The sequence below is a fragment of the Adiantum capillus-veneris genome, chromosome 17 (assembly GCF_014529385.1).
Source record: "Adiantum capillus-veneris isolate H3 chromosome 17, ASM1452938v2, whole genome shotgun sequence".
In the NCBI taxonomy this organism is placed as follows: domain Eukaryota; kingdom Viridiplantae; phylum Streptophyta; class Polypodiopsida; order Polypodiales; family Pteridaceae; genus Adiantum; species Adiantum capillus-veneris.
The window spans coordinates 130,648,102-130,663,932 of NC_140947.1; the positions used below are offsets into that span (position 1 = coordinate 130,648,102).

Consider the following 15,831-nt stretch of genomic DNA (forward strand, 5'->3'; position numbering starts at 1 on the left):
CCACATACTCGTCCTCTTCATCAAAATCATGAGGTACTGTTGCTGCGTCCATGCGGTTGTAGAAACTAGGCAGTAGGATCAGCCTCTCCGTAGAAAAAAAGTATACTGGTCCTCGAATACCACTGTAATCAGCGAGTCACTGGCAGGGCAGTCGGACAGATAACACACCACGATTGGACTGAAACAAGAAGAATTGGAAGTCAAAAAGAACTATAGAGACAAAGTGGAGTGTAGTTCCCCACTCAGATGCGGTGGCCCCTTAGTCAAGGGCCCCTTGCAGTACTTCTTTATTGATTGCTCTCACATATACAATAGCCGGTGAGAGCTCTATCTGCAAACGAATACCAGGAGCTCCCTCATGACGACCCACATTTAATGGCACGTCACCAAAAGGCAACTGCTGTCAAAAATTGGCATCCCCAAAAGCAAGAGAGCCCAAAAAAGTCAACTACTGACTCAAAAGCCCCTATGTCCACACTACCACATCATCAACGTCCGTACCTCCACATCAGCACACCATACAGACTGCCACATCAACAGTCCTGTGATTCGCACTGCGAAGCCAAATAGGATTCTTGACACATTTCACGTCCCTGGGTCTTTCCATCCGGTCCAGCTCCAACTTCACTCTTCTCTTTTCTTCCAGTCCGGTCATCATCACTGTGTGTCAGGGAAACATGGCAAAGTGGTTGTCGGAGCATCAAATAGGGGCAGCATCACAAGTGGCAGCCGTGAGCCAACCGTGCAGGGGAGCCCGCAGTGCACAGGCATCAACGAGGAGGACGGGAGAGCACAAGGGCAAGGGCATACATATGAACCCGGCTAGGGCAGGACAGCGCCTGGTGCCCTCTCTCATTTTCTGCTATTGATGACAAAAGGTGCAAAAATTGATGCTCATGGTGAAGTACCTGGAATGAAGAGAAGAAGCCCGATGGTCAAAAAGCCATAAATCTGCGAGGAATCGCCACCCATGTGGCCAGAAAAGATAAGGTAGGAGAGCACCAGGCATAGCGTGCCAAAAGACAGTAGGAAGATGGCAAGCGCAATAGATTTCCAGGGGACTCGGTTGAAGGGGTCATACGTATAACGGCGATCGTCCTCCAGTCTCCTCTGTCGATCCGCAGACAGAAAACGCTGCTGCACTTGCTGCTCCGTCGAGAGTGCCGAGTAACGAATGTGAGGTCGGTCGGCCATCGCCCTCGCATATGTGAGTGTGTGTAAGTAATGTGAGAGAGAGAGAGAGAGAGACTCCTGGGACGTCCTGAAGCAGATCGACGAGCCTTGAACTTCACTTCATGCACTTTATAGGCTACCCCTCTATTTTGTGGAAATTCCCAAAATACCCCTCTAGTCTTGCTTGGTGGGCCTTTGTCGTACATAATTAGCTGGTTACTTGGTTGTTGGTTGTGATTGTTGCCGCCTTGGGATTTGTTCTTGTGACACGAGAAAATGAGTAGAACCAATTGATAGGCACCAATAATAGCTAAGCTTGGGACTTGATAAGAATTAAAAAAAGCAAGTTGTGTCCCATAGTGCTCCATATACGACAAAGGGCTACTAAAGAGGATAATTGCATCGAGCAAAAGGGTTGCAACTTAATCTTCTTTGGTAGTTGTTTGCACATTGCACCATTAAAGTTGGTAATATCGACCATTTAGTCTCTAAATCGTGGAACCATCTTTGAGACACCCATCTTATTCTCAATCAAGCGTAGTCAATTTTTCTTTATTTCAATATATAGGTTGAATTGCCAAATTGTGAGAAAAGAAATGTAGGTCTATTTGACATATAGATACAATGACCGAAATTGAGCGTGCTGGCAATTTTTCTTTATTTCAATTATAGCTTGAATTGCCAAATTGTGCGAAAAGAAATGCATGTCTATTTGATATATAGATACGATGATCGAAATTGAGCATGCACTAGTGAGGAAAACATACAGCTAAACTATTTTGACAAACTCAAAAATACAGAAAGCACAAACAGACTATAAAAGTTGAACTACACTACATACCTGATAATTGTATATGAATGTCATCCAATTGTGCAAGCTAGAGGACAATGTTTGAGTCAAGCTACAAAAAGGCAATGTGAATAGTAAAACATATCGTCTTACAATGAAACGTCACAGAGTGAAACTACAAAGTATAAAGTGCACGTCATGCAGAGGTGCCATACAAATGTATGGTGGAGAGTTGGCATTGTGGTCTCTCCAAAAATCATAAGAAACGGAAGTCGTGCCCTGCCCCATAGCGTTTATGTGTTGCGCCAAGCAAATGCATAGTCATGGGGTGTTGGATACAAATAACGAACCTTGTAGTGTTGTCGAGCTGGAGTCACGCTTGTGCAATTGAAACGTCCAGTGTTGTGAATAAATGTCCTCCCTGCCAGACACAAAACACACATTAAGACAAATACAGGAGATGTGATCTATTGATTAAGCTTGAAGAGAAACATATTTTATTTATAATATATGTCAAAGGCTCACCGCATCAAGAGTTATGGGTGCTTTTCGATAGATTTTTCCTTGTTAAAATTGCACTATTTCTCTCTACTCGGCCGTCAACTCTTTCTCTTGTCCTATGCTATAGCATGTTTCCTATTTGCAGTGCACCTCTCCTTGTAGACCATGCAGGGATTCTCCTCAATTATGCAACTCGTTGGCAATGCAGTAGCATCCTATCATACGTACCTAGGGTCTGTCCTCAAAAGTCTAGGAGTTTTTCAATTGCATGGTTCTGTTCATGGGACCGATCGATGCTTGAATCTAACCGTAGAAAGAGAACTCCATGTTGCAAACTTTCATCAGCCAAACAATACGTTCGTCTGCTACTCTCCCTATGCAAGGTCGCATGATAACGGGTGTGTTGAGTTCGATGTCCCCATAGAGGAAGACACCATATTTAGTCTGCTCATCACTATTGCAAATGCGGATCCGGAAAAATTTGTACTTGTTTACTTTAGTGCTAGATGGTTGATGTAAATCTGCACATGTCCTGTTAATTCTATAGAAGCAACGTCCACCAAGCAAGTCCAGTTTAGCACAAAAGGGTGTGTGTGTGTAAGAGAGGATGGCGAGGAAGCAATGTGTGTGAGAGGAGGCTTCAATGTTGCCACAGCCATGGTTGGCATATCCTTCAATCAATGTGTTGTTATATCCTTCAATCAATGTGCTGCAGAAGATGATATTTCAGATGCTTACCAAGAACCTTTTGTGCTTATATAAGGGCACCAAAGCTCCATTTGACCAAAGCACTGCCAAGCAAGGCATGCTCTTTCAACCGTCCTTGACCATCATGAACTCCCTCACGCATGTGAAGGTCTTTCACAAGGCCACAATATGCCTTCAAGGTGCAAACATAGGTGATTGCATTTGGAGAAAGGCCCTCCCTAATAAATTCCCTCACTTCGGCTTTCCTCAAAACCACTGTCCTAGCTTGTGTTGTTCACCCCCTACAACTGCTCGCTTTTTCCTTCCAAATCTCGCCAGTGCTCGTCAACCTGTGGTTTCACGACCCACTGATCTTCCCTTTCTATATGCGGCCTTGCTTTTAAGTGTTGCTTGCACTATCTCTATCCAAGCCTACCTTCTCTCCTACGCTACGCTATTTCCCTTGCTTGTCATTTTTTTCCTCTATTAACAAGTGGTCTTAAATAATCAGCGCTCCCACAACTGCAAAATCCTGCCAGTGCTGCTCCCTCCCTCAAAATCAGCTTGCACGATCCCAACTTCCTCACGTTCTCTGTAACAACGCTGCTCTTTTTTCTTCAATTGTTGTGCAATGAAAAACATCCCCTGCAAATGACGACTTTTTTTTCAATTTGCTAGCCTCTAATTGCGGTTGCCGCTCTTTGGTCCTCTGCCAAATTCACCAGCGCCGTCTCTTTTCTGTAGCTCATTGCCTTCCTTATCAATGCGCTGCTCGCCGACTTCCTCTTTTTTGTAGGCGGCTCTCCCCTCCCATAAAAAAACAAAAAACAAATAGTCGTCCCTTTTTGTAGCTACTCGCTTGCTTTTAACTGCAACTCGATCTCCGGATATAAAGCTACTCTCAGCCAATCGCGCTATTTTCTATGCGCCACTTGGTCGCTTGTGGGCTCAAAGAGTCCAAAAAGGACCTTTGGCTCACCAAGTAAAAATTTCCGTAACACCCCCAATATATATTTAGTCATAAATTCCCAAAATGCCCTTCAATTTTTCCAAAATTCCCAAAATACCCCTGGTTGTGAGATTAAATCTCTTGAAAGATTAAAAATTTTGTAGCTTTTCTTAAGAAGACTGATTGTCTATCAATACAAGATGCCAAAACTAGAATTTCAGCCGGTTACATAGGCTTTGGAGATGAATTGCTTAATTATTTTTAGACATAATTACCCTTTTTTGCGAGGTAATTTGTGACAAATTACATGCTAAGCACTCAAAAACGGATCTTAATTGTCAAAAAGGAATAAAGATTAAAAAATCTTAAATAATCCAACCAACATAGATACTGGTATTTTGGTAATTTTTTAAATTTGAGGGGTTTTTTGAGAATTTTCACAAATGAGAGGGGTATTTTGGTAATTTTTCCTAGTAAAATTAAGGTTAGGGAGTTCAAGAAAGTTGATCGGGTACTACTATACTAGTCGAAGCTGGGACCAAAGAAACCCAATTTGAAGATAGCATGGTCTGGACCCTATGAAGTTGACTGGGTATTCTCTAATGGTACAGTGAGATCAAGAGACTTATCAGGATTACTGTTGCCAAAGGGTCTATAATGGGGCCAAAATCAAATTGTATTGTTTGAGATCAGATGAGATCCCAACAACACCATTACTAGAAACACATTTAGAGTCAAAAGAGGAACCACTTGACTTATTCATATCAGACCAATAGAGGAAGGAGGACATGATTTGCTAGAACCAGTAGACTATTTCGGATCAATTCCAGTTCAGATTCAAATACGTACAAAACCAGTGCACTTTGACACTCTTAGTGGTCACATACAACTAGTAATCAAGGGCAGAATCTTGCAAGTAATGAATAGGCGGTTAGACCAATGCATGGCTACCACCCGGTAGTCGACAGCCCTTGTAACATTTAATGGTCTAATAACTTGTGTGTAGCGGAAAATAGCATGAACATAGTGAGCATTTCATTAGAATAGATTCCTATTGAGATTAACAAGAGTGCTTGGGTGGAGAGAGCAACAAAAAGTATAACACCTAGTTAGATAGCATGAACAATACTCTTCAAAAGAGAGAGAAATTAAGCAATTGACAACAGTTGAGGACCGGATTTGCATGGAGCCGGTCCCCCCTCCAAAAGGCTTTGTATTATGGTTTCTCCCATCAAGAGAATCATTTTACAATATAATTCTTGTGTTCCTTCAATACTAGCTAGTGCAATGAAGATGGAAACTTCAAGCACTAAGCACAACACTTATCAAACACAACATCAACTCCCTCACGGTCTCAGACCCAAGACCTCACACACCTTTGAAGATGGTGAGATCTAGCGGGGTATGAGAGTAGATTGAGAGGAAGAACTAGTCTTACGAGAAAGATGTACATCTCCTCACATAATTACTCATATTAGCATAGCTTAGCTTAGTAATTAGCATGGTAGAGGAGATGAGCATGCATTGAACCTTGGCTCTTGGTTGGATTTGCATCACAAAGCCAAGAGTTGTTGGTGTAGGCCTCCCTTCTCACAAGCTTGGAGTAGGTGGTAAGCTTTCCATTAAAGCTTGAGAAGGAGAGAGAGAGTCTTCTTGCTTCACACATTGATTGTGTGAGTGTGTAAGTGAAAAATGCCTTGAAAAAACCAGTCCCCCTCTCTCTCTTGGTTGACCCCCCTTGCTAATTGCTCATGCTACAACCCTATTGGACCTCCCTAGGCCTAGCCAATGGAAATTAAGCAGCATAAGTGATAGCCTTCTGACATGTGTCCCCCTTTCCCCTTTTGTGAGAGCTTTTGCTAATTAATTAATGCAACTAAACTCTCATTGGACCCCTTTGTCTCGTGATAGGAATCAGGCAAGCTATTGGGCTGTTGAATGCTCATTGGACCCCTAGACTATCCAATAGTCTTCTGGAGAGCTTAATTCTTATTGGTTCTTTTATTAAGTGTTTTTAAATTAATTAAACTAGACTTACTCTAGCCTAATTCTCATTGGTCCACTTACAAGGTCATCCAATAAAATTTGAGTACACCTTGTGGGCATTTGGGCTAGGGAGTTGACATGTGTCCCTCTTTCCCCTTATGTACAAAGGAAGCTTGTGTGGGTGAGAGAGAGTTTCTCTCTCATCCCCTACTTCTTGGGCTCGCCCCCTCCTTTGTAGGGCTTGAGAAAGACTTTTGGGACACACACAAAGCATCCAATTCCCCTATGCTTTTGACCTTTGGATACAACCTTTGAATTTTGGAACCTTAGCATTTTGGAAGTCTTTTAGCATTTTGTTGCATATTGCTCTTTTGCAGATGCCCCCCTCCCCCTTAGGATCCCTATTTTCCCTCCTTTGGATCCCTAATGTGGCCGGTCTGCTAGCTTAACCAATATTCTAGCTTTTTCTCCCATGGCACTTCCCCATATTAAATGATCGGTTTAACATGAGAAAATCATTTAGGAGAATTAGATATTCATTATTATGACATAACCTCTCTCTTGAAATCATAGTCATCCTCGACTATGGGGTAGAGAAGATAAACCATATTCATTAGTCCTTTTCCTAGCGCGTAGAGGATCCCTATTTTACCCTACGACATCATTCGAGAATGGATGACTAGTCCATTTGGCGCTTGAGAGCCTAAGCTGCCACAAGCATGTCTATCAATCTTCCATAGTAGAGAGACAAGCTCTACTTGGTGTTTGGGAGACGTCGTCTCCGCAAACTTGATCTAAGTATGCATACTACTTCATTTTTGTGCACGATAAAGAAAAAGAGAGTCTTATAAGACAAAAAACTTTGTTCATTTTTAACATTTGTACATTTGCTTACTCTTGGGAAGCATTGTAAGCATTGACAAGCTTTAGGTTATCCTTTAATTGTATGCCTTGCATCCATTTAGCATCTTCAAAATGATAATTCTTAAACTTAATAAGATATCGTCGGATAGTCTTACCGCCTCTTAGTACCTTGTCTTCATGTCGGAGAATGGACTCGGGCTGCAGCACCTCTTGTTGGTCCTCAATCTCCGGTGGGTCTTCAATAGTTGGTTCTTGAGGTGGCTCTCCTTTGTAAAAGGCTTTAGTAGGCTCACATGGAAAGCATTGTGTATGAGCCAATGGCTGGGCAACTTGAGTTGATAGGCCATTTCATTGATTGGCCTAAGAATCTGAAAGGGGCCATAGTACCTTTTTGCTAACTTAGCATAGTACTTTTGGTGTCTCGTAGGATTCTTGCCCATCGTGTGCCTTAATCGAGCCTTGGGAAATTTCAGTAAGACCCAATCATTTTCTTTAAAGGCTTGGGCTCTTTTGTGCTTGTCAATAGCAACCTTTTGCCTTTGCTGTGAGATAGAGATAGAATCCTTATCTTTGGAAAGATTCTTGTAGGTCTCGGCTATACTCATCTGTAGTGAAGATCTTCCCGTGTACTTTAAGTAGCAGGGGACTTTTTGATCTTCCCTCAATTACCTCAAAAGGTGCTTTTCCCGTGGAAGTATGTACAGTGTTATTGTAAGCATACTCCACTAGGGTAAGTAATTCTCCCATTGGGATCTTTGATCTACTTCCATTACATAGGCTTTTAGTAGATCAAGAATTGTTAGGTTAGCTATTTCACTTTGGCCATCCGTTTGCGGGTGATAGGTCAAAGAGAAGTTTAGCCTTGTTCCTAAATTCTCAAAGAGACCAGAAATGCCATTCTAGGATCTCTATCCGACACTATGGACATTGGCAAGCTATGGTACTTGAAGCTTTGTGAAATGAAGAGGGTTGCCATTTGATGGGCTTTGATAGTCTTTTTGACAAGTATAAAATGAGCTTGTTTACTGAACCTGTCTACTATTGTCCATATTCCCGTATTCCCATGGATAGACTTAGGCAATCCAAAGACAAAATCCATGGATATGCTCTCCCATGGTGAATTAGGGATTGGCAAAGGTTGAAGCAATCCAAGTTGCTTCCCTCTATCAAACTTCGTCTTTTGGCATACCACACATTTAGAAACATACTCTTGTATGTTTGCTTTCATGGTAGGCCAATAGAAATATGTTTCAATCCCCTTTAGGGTAGACTGAATCCCTCTATGCCCTACATAAGGGGGAGCATGAGATTCATACATTACTTTCTCACGTAGTGAGCTAGTAATGCATAGTCTATTGTTATAGAGAAGATAACCATCTTGTAAAGTAAATGGTTCTTCTTTCTTCCCTAGTGCAAGGGCTGAAATCACATCTCTAAAATCGGGATCAATAGCATACTCATCTATCATCGAAGATAGATCATTGTGAGTTGCTATGGAAATCGCATTCACTCTCGGTCCTCTTGAGAGTGCATCGGCTACTTGATTATGCTTGCCAGCAATGTGAGCAATATGAAAATGAAATTGCGAAAGAAAGTTTGCCCACCTCATTTGTTTGTCGGAGAGCTTGGTCTGCGTCATGAAGTACTCAAGACTTTGGTGATCCGTTCGCAGAATGAAAGGAGTCCCCAATAAATAGTGCTTCCATGAGTCTAAGGCATGTAGAACTGCAAGGAGTTCCTTTTCATATATGCCTAGAGCTTGCTCAATAGGGTCGAGCCTTCGACTTTCATAGCCTATGGTGTGCTCTTCTTGGAGCAAAACAGCTCCAAGGCAATCACCACAAGCATCACATTGGACCTCAAATGGCTTTGAGAGATCCGGTGGTGTAAGCATAGGTTGAGAGATAAGCTTTTCTTTAAGCTTTTCAAAAGCATTGTACTCATTGGCAGATCATGTGTACCTAATGTTTTTCCTTGTTAGGTCATGTAATGGTCCTGCTATTAGTGAGAACTTTTCTATGAAGCATCTATAGTATGCACACATACCTATAAAGCTTCTTAGTTCATGAAGATTCCTTGGTTTAGGCCATCCTTTTATTACCTCTAACTTTGATGGATCCATTTGGATGCCATCTTGAGAGATAATGTGACCTAAATACTGAATCTCTTGTAAGAAAAATTCACTTTTCTTTCGATTAACATAAAGTTTATTCTCTCTTAGAACTTGAAATATTACTTGGAGATGTTTCTTGTGTTCGTCTAATGAATTAGAGTAGATGATGATATCATCAAAGAACACTCCAATAAAGGTTTTGTGAGGCCTGAATAGCTTCTCCATCAAGCGGTTGAATGTGGCTGGTGCATTGGTCAAGCCAAAAGGCATGACAATGTATTCGTAAAGACCAAACGTAGTGCGAAATGCGATCTTTACAATGTCTTGATCAACTATCCTTATTTGATGATAGCCACTTTTTAGGTCAATCTTACTAAAGTAGGTGGACCCTTGTAGCTTATCAAATAGGTCTTCTACCCATGGAACGGGAAACCTATTCTTGATAGTGATCCTATTTAGTGCTTTGTAGTCGACACACATATGATATGTGCCATCTTTCTTTTGCACTAGTAGCACAAGAGAACAAAATGGAGATGAGCTAGGCCTAACCATGCCTTTCTCAACTAACCATGCACTTACTGCATAATCTCCTCTTGCTGAGCTTGAGAAACTCTATAAGGAGGTTTGTTAGGCGGTGAACTTCCTGGAAGAAGTTCAATTGCATGGTCATCATTGCCTTGTTTAGGAGGTAGCTCACAAGGGATGTCGTCAATAAAGACATCTTGAAACCCCTTGAGAAAATTGGATAACTCTAATTCCTTTTGATTGTGTATATTTTCTTTTGCTAAAACATTAGGTTTTTTTTTAGAGTCTTTAACAAAAATCATGTACACGGAAATAGAGCTCTTTATTGACTTATTGAAAGCTTGAGTATGTACAATGGGTATGGTGTTACCCATTTGCTTGGCATCTATGTACATATCTTTTTCCCTGAACCTAAAGGAGATTCTCCTTTTAGGGAATTTAACATTGGCAGCCATGCAATCAAACCATGGTGCCCCTAGGATTACATCCTCATGCTTGAGAGGAGAGATAAAGAAGTCCTCTTTGTCCACATAGCTTTGGACATGGAGCCTCAATTTCCTGATTAAGGGAGTGACTAAAGCTTCTTGCCCCTTGAAAGCATTGTCTGCAGTTAGGACATCTCCCATCTCGTAAGCTTGTATGCCTAGCTTGGTGGCCAACTCTGTGGATATGAAATTGTGAGTAGAACCAGGGTCAAAGAGAATAAAAGTATCATGTTCTCTTACCTTTCCCCAAGCATGACATAGAGGAGATCCTTTGTGGTGAGTTTCCTCCTCTTGGATTTCGACCAATGTAGCTCTAGGAGGCTCATGGCGGGTGTTCTTTTGGGGACAAGCGGGGTACGCATGCCCTTGCTCGCCGCACTTGAAACAACGGTTATCCTTGCGATAAAACTCAAGCTCTTCAGGAGAGAGTTTGTTTTTGCCTTCTCTTTAGCTTTGTTGGATTTGCCCTTAGGAGACTTTTGGACATTGTCCTTCCCCTTAGGCTCATTGGAACCCTTGTTTTCCATGGGTTTAGAATTTCTTTTAGCCCCCGTTTGGAAATTGATTCGAGAAGCCACCATAGTATGGTGTATAACCGTCGATATGGTGCGTGGCCTTTGGGAGTTGACATACTCCACCATTTCTTCAGTTAAGCCCACACCAAATTACTGCTTTTGCTCTCCAAAATCCAACTTCTTAAAGACAATGGCTTTGAGTTGTAAGTCCCAAAACTTGTCTACATATTTGTGAATGGATTCGTAGGGAGAGAGCTTCAAGCTTCGCCATTCGGTGAGTACTTTGTCTTTGGCCTCGGTGGCCAAAAACTGCTTCATAATGGAAGCTCTTAAAGCTTTCCATGTTCATGGAGCTTCATCGTTGGCCCGTAGGCTAGACCACCATTCCTTGGCGGACTTTTGAAAGTGCATAGCTACATGGCGTAGCTTAGAGGACTCTGTGAATCCCTCATCTCCAAACGCCGCATCGAATTGTTGGATAAAGGCCAAGACTTTGTCCGTAGCACCAAAGGTGCAATCGTAGGTAAGGAAAGAGATGTTCTTCCCTCCCTCTTTGAACTTCTTGAGCTTGGACGACCTCTTCCACGGGGCATAGGATTTCCTATGGCCTCTTCTTTTTGATGGTTCAAAGGTTGCACCATCACTTTCTTCAGAAGGTGAATAATTTGAGGAAGATGGAGAAGAGGGTGACCTCTTTCTTTCGTTTTTCTTGCCTTGATCTTCTTTGTCTTCACCATCACTTTCACAAGAGGAAGAGGATGAAGAAGATGGAGAAGAGGGTATCCTCTTTCTCGCCTTTTTCTTCTCTTGCTTTTTGTCATCCCTCTTTGAAGTATGGTGTGGAGAAGTATGCGATGGTCTTCTCTGTTTTGGAGGTGATGGAGAGCGTTTAGCCCGCCGTCTTTGAGGAGCCATCTCCGTCGAGGTGGCAGGATACTCATTTCTTTCTCGTTCCTTCGGTGGGGGATCTTGAATTCTCCTTTGAGAAGGAGATGCATCATCAAGGAGAAAATTTTTGAGCCCTTCATATGGATCCTCTTCTTCTTCCCGAATCGGAGAGAGGCCTCTTTTGGAAGTCTTGCAAGGAGGCTTCCTAGGTGCTCTCTCGTCATGGTGGGGAGCTTGGAGAATCCCATGAGCACGAAGCTGCCGTTGCACTTCACTTTGGAGGGATGGATTGCCCATGGCTTGTTGAAGCCTAGAAACAAGATAGTTAACAAGCATCGGGGCATCATTAGTAGCCTGCTCATTAGCAAAATAAGAGTTATCAACATTCATTTCACTCTCTTTACTATTGTCATCCATTCTAAAAACTTTTAGGTGTAAACTTTTTAGGTGTACTTTGGCACTTCAAGCCCTAGTTGCTACTCCTCTTTACCCCTTTATAAAAAGCACTCAAGCTACTGTACCCGTGGCTAGAATACCATTAATTGCAAGGAATAAAAGAGAGGGTCGTTCAACACCAAAACAACACCGGCTCCTGTCAAGCTTCTAATAGCTCAATAGTGGTTAAGCCATAGGCAAGCCCCCTAGGACTCCATTATTAAGACCATAGCTCTCGACGGTGATGCCTCATTAACTGCACAAAGGCAGGTGCACTCCAAGGCTGAAAAATCCCTATTCTACTTACCCACATGCAATTAATAATACCAACCATTTATAGATAGCTTGAGGACCTCCCTTCTTGAGCAAGAAAAGAGAAACCTTGTGCTCTGATACCAATGAAACAGTTAATGGTCTAGTAACTTGTGTGTAGCGGAAAATAGCACGAACATAGTGAGCATTTCATTCGAATAGATTACTAATGAGAATAACAAGAGTGCTTGGGTGGAGAGAGCAACAAAAAGTATAACACCTAGTTAGATAGCATGAACAATACTTCAAAAGAGATAAATTAAGCAATTGACAACAGTTGAGGACCGGATTTGCATGGAGCCAGTCCCCCCTCCAAAAGGCTTTGTATTATGGTTTCTCCCATCAAGAAAGACATTTTACAATACAATTCTTTGTGTTCCTTCAATACTAGCTAGTGCAATGAAGATGGAAACTTCAAGCACTAAGTACAACACTTATCAAACACAACATCAATTCCCTCACGGTCTCAGACCCAAGACCTCACACACCTTCGAAGATGGTGAGAGCTAGCGGGGTATGAGAGTAGATTGAGAGGAAGAAGGAGTAGTCTTACGAGAAAGATGTACATCTCCTCACATAATCACTCATATTAGCATAGCTTAGCTTAGTAATTAGCATGGTAGAGGAGATGAGCATGCATTGAACCTTGGCTCTTGGTTGGATTTGCATCACAAAGCCAAGAGTTGTTGGTGTAGGCCTCCCTTCTCACAAGCTTGGAGTAGGTGGTAAGCTTTCCATTAAAGCTTGAGAAGGAGAGAGAGAGAGAGAGTCTTCTTGCTTCACACATTGATTGTGTGAGTGTGTAAGTGAATAATGCCTTGAAAAAATCAGCCCCCTCTCTCTCTTGGTTGACCCCCCTTTCTAATTGCTCATGCTACAGCCCTATTGGACCTCCTCAGGCCTAGCCAATTGAAATTAAGCAGCATAAGTGATAGCCTTTTGACATGTGTCCCCCTTTCCCCTTTTGTGAGAGCTTTTGCTAATTAATTAATGCAACTAAACTCTCATTGGACCCCTTTGTCTCCTTGCCAATAGGAATCAGGCAAGCCATTGGGCTGTTGAATGCTCATTGGATCCCTAGAGAGATTTTCCAATAGTCTTCTACCCCTAGAGAGCTTAATTCTTATTGGTTCTTCTATCAAGTGTTTTAAAATTAATTAAACTAGACTTACTCTAGCCTAATTCTCATTGGTTCACCTCCAAGGCCATCCAATAAAATTTGAGCACACCTTGTGGGCATTTGGGCTAGGGAGCTGACATGTGTCCCTCTTTCCCCTTGTGTACAAAGGAAGCTTGTGTGTGTGAGAGAGAGTTTCTCTCTCATCCCCTACTTCTTGGGCTCGCCCCCTCCTTTGTAGTGCTTGAGAAAGACTTTTGGGACACACACAAAGCATCCAATTTCCCTAGGCTTTTGACCTTTGGACACAACCTTTGAATTTTGGAACCTTAGCATTTTGGAAGTCTTAATGGGCTGAACCTTAGGGTCTTTTAAGCCCATTGTTGCATATTGCTCTTTTGCAGATGCCCCCCCCCCCTCCTTTGGATCCCTATTTTCCCTCCTTTGGATCCCTACTGTGGCCGGTGCTAACTTAACCAATATTCTAGCTTTTTCTCCCCTGGCACTTCCCCATATTAAATGATCAATTTAACATGAGAAAATCATTTAAGAGAATTAGATATTGATTATTATGACAACCCTAAAATCAAGAGAGCATGAGCATGGAGAATTCATGGTACGTATAGAATAACTATGCGAAGGGTGCATGATCTTGCACTTTACTCCTAAGCAATCACACGATTTGCTTCTCCACTTGTAGAGATATTTGTACCTTCACTGTCTACAAAACCCACAGAGTGCGCCATACCTTCACCCTCACCTTCTACTTCCACGGCCTTTGCGTCTAAGCTTTGACACTCTGAGGCTTTTGTGCATCTCCTTCTCCACAACCATAGGTAAGTCATCTTCCTCGCAGGATTGTTCTGAAGACTCAATCGTGACAAAGACCAAGAAGCTCTTTGAGTAAATGCAGGAGACCAACAACCACAACACAGAATGCATAGAGCAACATGTTGAGCAGACTCAACAAGTCTGTTCAGTACCTCATAACAACATAGGCAAGTATGTTTTCCATCTCAGTGAATGCACATTGTTGAAGGTATGGGACTTAGAAGTGGTCGTGGAGGCAATTAGGATGCAATTCGATGCAGGAAGCATCCAATAGGTGGTCAACACCTTTGATTCTGAGAGTGGTTTAGCACAAACCAATGGCAAAGAATTCTAATCCACAGCAGTAGCCCTTGGCCATGTGCTGAGGTTTCCATATCATGTTAAGGCCAAACCTTTCTCATTTGAAGAGGTTAGCAGGCATTTGAAAGTAGACGATGAGGCTAACAAGATAAGAAAGAAGGGAGCTCAAGGAGTCCTATGGACACTTTATAGTACAAGCCAGTCTACAAGCTCATTGTAGAGGCCATCAGCCTAAAGAATAACCCTACATATGTTGTTGAGAAGTTATTTGGTATGTTATTGCTCATACTTAAAGATTCAAATGCAAAAATTAATTTGGCCAGGTTTTTGCATAATAGCTTGATCCAACAGACGGCTAAGGTGAAGACCTAGCACCATTATGTCTTCAGAGCTTGGTATGCATGGTAGTTTTTGTACTAGGCGACATGTATCCCAACACACTCCAATGTAAACAAAGTCCGGGATAAAGTTGCAGGGAAAGTGGTTGGCCCAGTCAGGTTACTGAGCAATAGGATTCTAAAGGCCAACAAACAAAATAGGACACTATAGATAAATCCACTGATTTGGCTGTACAGAAAACATAAGCAAAAAGAACAGTGGCATAAGTGGGATGCAGTGACAACAACAAGCCACCAGAAAAGAAAAAGAAAACAATTGCTTTACTGAACCAGTTAAAACTAAAATAGACGCCTTCACCCAAGCCTATTGAAAAGAAAAAGCCACCAGAAAAGAAAAAGAAAACAATTGCTTTATTGAACCAGTTAAAACTAAAATAGACGCCTTCACCCAAGCCTATTGAAGAAGGATAGGGCAAAGGGACATCAATAGACCAACCTATTGAATTGACTCAGACACCGCCACCTTCAACAAAGAACTAGAAGACTACTTGAAATGAGTAGGCTCTACCAGCTCACAATGGGAGCAAAGATACTTCAAAGTCCTAGTTAGTTTTTGATCGTCCCTCCTCCAGCATAATCGACTCACCTAGGTAGATTACAAAGTCTCTAGAAGAAACCCCTTCACAGGAGAATTTTCATCTAGTAGGCAGATAAGGTGATGATTCCTTATCCCACCCACTTATTGTATATGAAACGTCTTAGATTGATGTCGATGCCATTACAAATGGATGTGTATCCACCATGATGTCTGGGTGAAACACCATTGTAAATGCCATGGGGCAGCTGGTAGAAGCCCAATAGATGGCTCCCAACTCGACGGTAATTTCCCCACAAACTGAACTTCAAGAAACCAAAACTGAGCTGGAGAAGGGAAAGAGGGAAATGGAACAACTCAGGACTAAAATGCTAGAACCATCCATTGAGCATAACAAAGATGCAAGGGTAATGGCCGCACAGTAAAA

At 42.1% G+C, this 15,831-nt stretch overlaps 1 protein-coding gene across 1 annotated transcript; it reads right to left on the minus strand.

Moving 5' to 3' along the window:
• Nucleotides 1-244: 244 nt before the first annotated feature.
• LOC147438084 (uncharacterized) lies at nucleotides 245-1,287 on the minus strand. The gene is made up of 3 exons (XM_086487442.1): nucleotides 909-1,287; nucleotides 518-660; nucleotides 245-400 (listed from the first exon to the last, which is right to left on the minus strand). Exons 1-3 carry the CDS (start codon nucleotides 1,192-1,194, stop codon nucleotides 260-262), a joined length of 570 nt encoding a protein of 189 aa, XP_086343568.1. The 5' UTR covers nucleotides 1,195-1,287; the 3' UTR covers nucleotides 245-259.
• Between the last annotated feature and the right edge of the window lie 14,544 nt (nucleotides 1,288-15,831).

Coding starts and splice junctions, on each gene's coding strand:
- LOC147438084 (XM_086487442.1), bottom strand. CDS start 1,194: ATGGCCGACCGACCTCACATTCGTTACTCGGCACTCTCGACGGAGCAG. Junction 661..908: donor GCTTCTTCTCTTCATTCCAG/GTACTTCACCAT, acceptor CCTGACACACAG/TGATGATGACCGGACTGGAA. Junction 401..517: donor TTGATGTGGCAGTCTGTATG/GTGTGCTGATGT, acceptor AATTTTTGACAG/CAGTTGCCTTTTGGTGACGT.